The 7,697-nt window shown below is 41.6% G+C and overlaps 3 protein-coding genes across 3 annotated transcripts; 2 read left to right on the plus strand and 1 right to left on the minus strand.

Annotated features, from left to right (window-relative positions):
- The first annotated feature begins 461 nt into the window (after nt 1-461).
- On the plus strand, nt 462-1,602 carry LOC129585036 (shematrin-like protein 2). Its single transcript, XM_055477547.1, has 3 exons — nt 462-622; nt 693-969; nt 1,051-1,602. The coding sequence occupies exons 1-3, from the start codon at nt 620-622 to the stop codon at nt 1,326-1,328; spliced, it is 558 nt and encodes a 185-aa protein (XP_055333522.1). The 5' UTR covers nt 462-619; the 3' UTR covers nt 1,329-1,602.
- Nucleotides 1,603-2,048: 446 nt separating this feature from the next.
- Nucleotides 2,049-3,925, plus strand: LOC129585020 (mediator of RNA polymerase II transcription subunit 8-A-like). Its single transcript, XM_055477523.1, has 4 exons — nt 2,049-2,430; nt 2,510-2,654; nt 2,997-3,228; nt 3,388-3,925. The coding sequence occupies exons 1-4, from the start codon at nt 2,183-2,185 to the stop codon at nt 3,558-3,560; spliced, it is 798 nt and encodes a 265-aa protein (XP_055333498.1). The 5' UTR covers nt 2,049-2,182; the 3' UTR covers nt 3,561-3,925.
- Nucleotides 3,926-4,259: 334 nt separating this feature from the next.
- Nucleotides 4,260-7,651, minus strand: LOC129584924 (glutamine synthetase 2 cytoplasmic-like). Its single transcript, XM_055477355.1, has 6 exons — nt 7,326-7,651; nt 6,072-6,233; nt 5,599-5,745; nt 5,317-5,483; nt 4,916-5,241; nt 4,260-4,726 (listed from the first exon to the last, which is right to left on the minus strand). The coding sequence occupies exons 1-6, from the start codon at nt 7,495-7,497 to the stop codon at nt 4,591-4,593; spliced, it is 1,110 nt and encodes a 369-aa protein (XP_055333330.1). The 5' UTR covers nt 7,498-7,651; the 3' UTR covers nt 4,260-4,590.
- Nucleotides 7,652-7,697: the final 46 nt, after the last annotated feature.

The raw sequence follows: 7,697 nt of genomic DNA on the forward strand, positions 1-7,697 counted from the left end.
CTTATAATAAAGCAGCTGCGAGTTGAAATCTAATTTCACACTACTCGTTATGGTGTTATTATGAATTTAAGTAATCCGCTTAATCCGATTGACTTAACTCAAGAGTCGTAATTATAAGCAGAACGTCAGCAATAATGCACTGCACCGCTCTTTTTGCATAACTTGTGTACAATGCATGAGTAGTGGGCAAAAGTGTCAGCCATCTATACAAATAACTTGTATTCGAACAGTTATCTTGCACAGTGGAAAAATGCTGATGCCAAACCACTGTGGTGCATCTTGTTTGTGCGCGACATTTAGCAGATGTTGGCACACGGGTTACGACAATCTGCAAGTTATAGAATTATACTGTCATACAAATTAACTGACCAATCGCATTTTATACTTAATACACGACACTCGATAGTTTGTTTACCATTTTATTCCGTGTTTGCGGAATTCCTTTACCGGTGCTGATTTACCAAATTAAGATGTGGAAAGCGGTAGTCGGCTGAACTATAAAAGCGACCTGCCATCTTGTCCTCTTCATTCATTTAACCATTTTCGCACTCAACACTCTAATAATAACTAATAAGCCACTCATACAAAACTTGTCGTCCTAGTTAATACTGCAACAAGAATGGTAAGTCTTAATATCAACACTCACATTATTTAAATTTCACGGTGTATATAATCATAACATTGTTTTTCAGATTGTCGCCTACATTTCCCTCGCCTGCCTGGTGGCCGTCAAAGGTCAAGTACCGCTTGCTTTTGGACAGGATCAAACTCCTGACGTGCTGCAACTTTACCAGCTGTTGGATGACCGTTCGGACCAAATCATGATGGCCGCCCAGGAACTGGGTGCCGCTATTGATGCGCTGAAAAATGGGCATGCCAGGGATTTTCTGAAGAATGCATTCGGCTCGGGCATGGTCCCGGTATCCGGCTCTAGTGACGCTAGTGCGCCCATGCCTCTTCCTCAGTCTGGTATATAACAACCCAAACGTTTACCGAAACAGAAAATCGTTTGGAGAAAAATTTTTTTGTGCTCTAACGCTACTTGTTTAGGACTGGAGACAGTGTCCTCGGTTGTTCCAACGGCAGAGACGCCTTCCATTGCAAAACCCGCTGAACTGACAGTGAGCCGTCCAAAGCGCTCATATGGCCGCTATGGTGGTTATGGACGCAGTTATGGAGGTTACGGTGGTCGCCGATATGGCGGATATAGCAGCGGTTATGGTGGCTACGGAGGATACAATCGTGGATACTACGGCGGTTATGGTGGTTATGGCTACGGAGGCAACCGCGGATATGGATATGGAGGATACGGTCGCTACTATGGTTAACTTCGAAATTCTGCTCTCGTCAAGCTAGACAAGCTTATATATCAGCAGCGCCGTTCGACATTGTGACTTCGGAAGCTGAGCCAAAGTTAAAATGGGAATGAAACTCGTAGCTTTATTATCTGGCGTCTTTTTATTTTTTTAAACGGATTAAAAATCATCGACTGTATACCTTTTTCAAAGGTCACTTTGCTGTTGTGTCTACCCTAGCGATCTCTTGGCTGCAGTCTAATGAAATGACATTGAACTGCTAAAGTACAAATTAGAAACCGCGTTACTGAACCGGTACAGTAAGATTCTTCCACAGAAAGTTAGTTCTGCATTGGTTAAACCAGGTAAACAGTTGTAATACTTTAAGTTTTGAAAGTTTCAAAAAATTAACGCACTGCTTGGTTGTTGGCACAATATAGTGAGAATATGGTGTTATAACAACTCATTAGCCAGTCTGTCCGGTCCACTGGATTATTAAACTTACATATTGCTTATACTATAGAATTATGATTTTTTTCAAAATTTTGGTTGCACGCTTTTTTTCACGTAAAAAAGTGATCTTTTAAGTTGTTCTTTGTCATTATTCTACTCTTAAGTTCGAAGTCCAAAGCAAAAATTTTAAATACGCGAGTGTCCCGGTGCTCGGCACACACCGTGTGGGTGGCGGCTAGGTGGTAGGAGCTACAAAGACCAACGCTTAAATACAGATTGGTCAATTTGTATTTTTAATTTTTCGATCGAAGAGCGAACATCTGCAAAGGATTTATTTGTAATCTAATCTAGGATCGGGAAAGAATAAGCACTCAGTTCATCACACTGTTGCCTTTTAAATTTCACGGAATATTTAAGTGTTCTCAGCTCTGGGAATGCAGCGGCCTCCGGTACCCATCGCACCCAGCGCGAATCCTTCCGCGACGCCTGTCGTCCCCGCCACAGCCACAACTGGACCCACACTCAACGGGACATTTCTGCCATCAACCTCGGCCATCAGGCCACCGCTGCCGCCTCCCCCTGATCCGGGAATCGATATGGTACTGAATCACATCCAGGACATTCGCAGCAACATTTCGGGTCTTCTCCTGCACATCGAAACCCAGACGGATTACTTGTCTTGGTATGGAATGTGAAGTCTGCGATAGTCATTTGATCGTGCCAGCACAACACGAAACGTAGTGGGTTTGCTCTTTAACTAGGCCGAGCATCATGGACCGATTCAGTCTGATCTCCAGTCAGATGGCTAATCTGGCCAAAACGATGAAGAATGAGAAGAGTCCTGATCTGCGTAAAGCTGTCGTGGTTCCTAATTTCGTCACACAAGAGTCCGATGCAAATGTTGAAGTAAGCAAATCCTTTTCGAAGTCTGGAAATTCTCCCTTAATATCGTGAAATACGACTAGGAAAGTTCAGAAATACTTTTGTAAATTTTGAAGTTTCGTCTTCGGATTTTGTGTTCTTATACCTTCGTCTCATTATTTATTTTGCAGATTACTTTTTTATGTTCCTTTCTTAATTCTTTAGAATTTGTAATTTGTTTTTATCATTTTTCCGGTTTTGATGATTTCGAGTAGGCTGTGGTTTTTTGTGGAACGAGTTTAATTTGCACATTTTTAACAATTTCCGTTGAAGTATCCGAAATCTTGTGAAATTTTAATTTCTCCGATTATTCTCATGTTTTTGCAGAAATTGACGGAGGGCAGAATAACCAGTGTAAATCATGAGAATGTTCCGACGTACCTCCGAACGCGGCTCGATCCTGGATTGGAGGAGCGTTTTGATTTGGCCTTCAACAAAGTTCCTCCCGGAAATACGGAGATTGCTCAAAAGGCTGACAAGCAGATACAGCAGCTGAACAAAATTGTGTCTTCCTTGATTGATCACGTGGAGCAAAATAGAGCGGAAGAGACGAAAACAGGTGAAAACGATAATGAAAAAACTGTAAACCGAATTTCGCATTTGGTGTATTATGCACAGTGTTCTAATTATGTTTACTTATTGTCGAAGGGTATCCTACTGTAGTCGCTGGGCTGCATTGAATAATTTCGTCTATCGACTGTTTTAATATTTTGTGTAGCCGGGAAGTCCGCCATGCCAGTGACGTACAATTCGGAAGATACGCGCACTATTTTTGCCTCTGCTTTCACGGGGAAAGGGTTGTCCGCGATTTCCAGTTTTGGTGGTACAGGACGAACACAGCAGCAGGGACCGACGACAGGACCTGGATCGAAAGCGGTGGGACAGTCGTAATCCAGAGAAGGTGTCTTATTCGATGATCTCATCGCTTTATTTAAATGGGGCTCTGTGGATGGGTAGGTTCGCAACAGTGAACATGCAGAGTTTCAATTTGTAGTGACACACATCATTTTGCACCGTTCTGTGCGGAGTACATAAACCCGTTTTGTTTTGGATGAATACACAATCATGTTTTGTTTTGGACCTGCAGTACCAGTGTGTTGCTGGTAAAACGTCGCCTCAGACTTTACTTACACATTTCATGCATTTTCGACAAGAATTAAAGTAAGCATCAGGAGAGAAGTATATTTTAATTCTACGGTGGATAGTGGATACTCAGGCCCCGGCAGAATGTACTTGTGTGCATTGTAGAACGCTGTTTATGCTATCTTCTGTTTGAGTTTGAGAGGTCTGTAACTTGCTTTGTAATCGGTTAAACAGCAAGATTCACGACCGCGAACAATTAAGCACCTAGAATACTAGGTGAAACAATGTTACCATAGCCCGCAGCAAATTGGATACATTGTGTCATTTCAAGAATAATTGCTTATTATGTAAGCATGCATGGCATACTCGCGTGGAAATAATCCCCTCTGCGACCTTCTGATCTTTGCACTGTCCCAGTAAAACGTGAGTTATTATTAATAATTATTACCTTAGGACTGTACACACTGATAACATAGCCCACAATGTGTAAGGATAACACCATTGAGAAAACTGGCAAAACTTCATTTCAGGTATTGCAAGACGAAGTCGTGCAACTGACATGGCTTATGGCAAGGAATAGGAAACAGCGTAATTCCCCATTAAAACATCTTCCAAAATAAAATGTATACTTCAAGTCTACGCTAAAACTGAAAAATGGATGGATTGCAAATCTTTTAAAATAAAAGCGGTAAAAGATTCGGTTCGGCAATGCTGCAAAACGACACATAAACATTGCTATCAGAAAACTGACTAATCTATCAGACAACAGAAATAAAATATGTCATGTTATCAAAATCGCTAAGAGGCATGCCCTGGTTCCAAGTTGACCTGCTGATTTCTATTCCACAGTCTGATCCAGGCAAGTAGTGCGAACGATAATTTCCGTTACAGAGTAAGGGTCACAGTTGGATGCCGGTCGACGATCTTCCAGATAACCGTGCCCATCTTCGGCAACCTGACGCGGAATTCGGATGCTAAAAAAGACACCGGTAAATCACCAAGAATTTTTGCCAGTTTAAATACCACTCAATCAATTGCAAAGAAAATAAATGCAAATATACTGTAATGAAAAATCTCGTTTTAAATGCTTTATGCAATGGAAACTTGTTGAGTTAATCCATAAATTTCGTGGCCCAACTATCCAGTATCTAACAATACCGTACCTGCATCCTCTGTTGGCTACACCCGCGGAAAAGTCATGGATGCTGGACGTTTCATGACGTCCAGTCAAGCGACGCTGATTGTCTTGGCCTCCTTTTGGGTCATAATTACGAATGTGATTAGCGTGGACTTTGCCCATCTTTTCAATGGCATCTTCAATGGCCTGCAAGCCTTTTCCTGGAGTTCGCATGGCTTTCGTGCTGAAATTCGTGTGAGCACCAGCACCATTCCAGTCGCCCGGCACCGGTTTCGGGTCGAAGGACACTACAACTCCGAAATCTTCCGCCACACGGTGCAAGATGTATCGTGACATCCACAATTCATCTCCCTAAATACAACAGCTGGATTGAAACTTCTATCGAAACTATCGAAACTTTTGTGTCTTGGACACCGAAAAACTTACCGCCGAAATACCTTCACAAGGTCCAATTTGGAATTCCCACTGAGCCGGCATTACCTCAGCGTTGGTGCCTGCAATTTTGATTCCAGCGTATAAACAAGCCCGGTAATGGGCTTCCATGATGTCACGGCCGTAGACTTTATCCGTTCCAACTGCGCAGTAGTACGGACCTAAAAATCTTCAAAATTTAATTGGTGCGCATACTCATAGCACCTGTTGCAGTAAGTACTGCTCTTGAATTGTTTAAACAGATCGCGAAGACGTTGTCCGGTTGGTAAAGTATACCTTGTGGTCCCGGAAATCCATTTTTGGGCCAACCGAACGGACGACCGTCAACGTCCAGAAGCGAGTATTCCTGCTCAATGCCAAACCATGGCTCAAAATCTTTAGCCTGAGTCATCACTTCGGCACATGCTCGGCGCTTATTACTTTCTGTAAAAATAATAAGCTTATAATTTCCAGCTAACTAATTGTTTGTAACAGTTTTACGATCAAGTATGTAGTACTAACTACTGCAGTACGTATAAACATTTGCGCACTGGAAGATCTAAGTCCAGTCTCTAGGCTTATCATAACAAAATACAACACATGCGCCAATTCAGTTTACTTACAAGAAGCAATACCGGCAATTACACAATTATCGTTAGCCAAACAAAGCCGCTTTGACTCTGTTTAACATCCTGCAGGTATTTTCATTACACACAATATTTTATTCTTTAGCGCAAATGGCTCTCCTGGGTCCAACGTCTAAAGTTTACCTGTTGGCTTTTTGTTGTATTTGTACGTTTCGCACAGCACGAGCTTGTTCTTGCCACCGGTGAATGGATCCGGGTACAATGCTACAGGGTGTAAATAGACGTCGCTGTTGCTTCCTTCGGCCTGGTAAGTACTTGAACCATCGTAGTTCCAGATGGGAAGATCTAAACGTAAGATTACAACATGTGACAGACGGCCATAAAAGTCCCCTAAAACACCGCACCGGCACGAGCTCACCAGGGTAGCTGCACAGTGCACATTTAGCTGTAATAACGAGCATATAAAATACCTATCTAAAACTGATGCCCAGTTTTGCACGTTCACACGGGTTCTCTAATTTTTTACAAAAGCTGCATGCAACCATTAATTAGGTACTTAACGATGCGGTTACAACCATTCAACAACACTTGAAGAAGGGCAAAATATGTGATTTACTGTTAAATAAAGCAAAAGGCAATGTACACTGTTCGGTATGAGATTAATCAATAGCATTGCTGAATCACAAGGGCTACTAAATGCAGACAATAATTTATTTGGAGTGAGAATCACAGGCATTTCCCGCAAACATCCATTAGTTGCATGCCAGCATTTACCTTATCTTCTCTACCCTAGTGTTACGTAGTGTACTTGAAAATCCTTCTGCAGAATAATGAACTTCTTATATAGAATATATTACACTTCCTGTACTGCTTTCCGGAAAATGCACCAGAACCAGTCAAATTTTCAGAAACCACAAAACTCATTTCTGCAAATTCCGAAAAACCTCGCCGAAACGGCTGTGATATGCCGTATGTTCTAATGACATTTTTTTACAGAAAAAGCACGCAAAAATCGAAATCCATAATTACGTACATCATACCTTAGTAACCTTACTACCTTACCTTACATGTACGCGCATACTTGAATATTCCTTTTAAGTATTCTTTTTAAAAACTATGATCACTATCGCTACATCAAACTTGTAATTGATATAGTATGTGAATGGAATTTCGATTATTCAACCAGCAGAAAAACAAATGTTGATTTTGCTCTGATGGTATAAATATGATATATATTTATATATGGTGTAAAATTAACCGAATAACCATCGATCAGCTGTTTGTATCACATGCAGCCAAACGGCAGTTTCGTACACATGCACTGCAGTTGGTCCAATTTTAAACCTTGCTACTTTCAAACTGTTCTGTGTTTGAACCATCTTCAACGACCTTTCACAATTTCAATTTTCCATTCTACTGTCAACTTTATTACACTACCTTCTGGGCTTTTCGGCTCTGAGTCCAGCGTCCTGGATTTACACCGCAGATTTTCATGGGTCCCGTCAATCCATATGTAACATGCAGTAACTTTGTCTCCTTGTGGCAAAGAGAGATAAGTGCTCAAAATAGCCTTATCGGTTTCGGCGGGTAATGAGCGGGAAGACGGCATTTCCAAAAACAGAAGCGTTAGGTGTGATAAAAGCAAGATCTAAGCGACTGCCTGCAATAGTTCTGTTTCAGAAAAAGACCTAAAACTTTACATTACACCACAAGACTACTGCAAACTGCAGCTGGGTCAGAAAAACTTTTGACAAGTGAAACGTAGCCTATACATGACGTGGTGGGGTATATAAAATTGGCACGGTATCA

The sequence above is a fragment of the Paramacrobiotus metropolitanus genome, unplaced genomic scaffold (genome assembly GCF_019649055.1).
Source record: "Paramacrobiotus metropolitanus isolate TYO unplaced genomic scaffold, Prichtersi_v1.0 Parri_scaffold0000015, whole genome shotgun sequence".
Taxonomy (NCBI): Eukaryota; Metazoa; Tardigrada; class Eutardigrada; order Parachela; family Macrobiotidae; genus Paramacrobiotus; species Paramacrobiotus metropolitanus.

Bases quoted from the DNA above. Each gene is read 5' to 3' on its own strand.
- LOC129585036 (XM_055477547.1), top strand. The intron at 970-1,050 runs GTATATAACAAC...CTACTTGTTTAG, and splicing joins CATGCCTCTTCCTCAGTCTG to GACTGGAGACAGTGTCCTCG.
- LOC129585020 (XM_055477523.1), top strand. From the start codon at position 2,183: ATGCAGCGGCCTCCGGTACCCATCGCACCCAGCGCGAATCCTTCCGCG. The intron at 2,655-2,996 runs GTAAGCAAATCC...ATGTTTTTGCAG, and splicing joins AGTCCGATGCAAATGTTGAA to AAATTGACGGAGGGCAGAAT. The intron at 3,229-3,387 runs GTGAAAACGATA...TATTTTGTGTAG, and splicing joins AGCGGAAGAGACGAAAACAG to CCGGGAAGTCCGCCATGCCA.
- LOC129584924 (XM_055477355.1), bottom strand. From the start codon at position 7,497: ATGCCGTCTTCCCGCTCATTACCCGCCGAAACCGATAAGGCTATTTTG. The intron at 5,746-6,071 runs GTAAACTTTAGA...TTATTTTTACAG, and splicing joins ATACAACAAAAAGCCAACAG to AAAGTAATAAGCGCCGAGCA. The intron at 5,242-5,316 runs GTAAGTTTTTCG...TGTTGTATTTAG, and splicing joins CTTGTGAAGGTATTTCGGCG to GGAGATGAATTGTGGATGTC.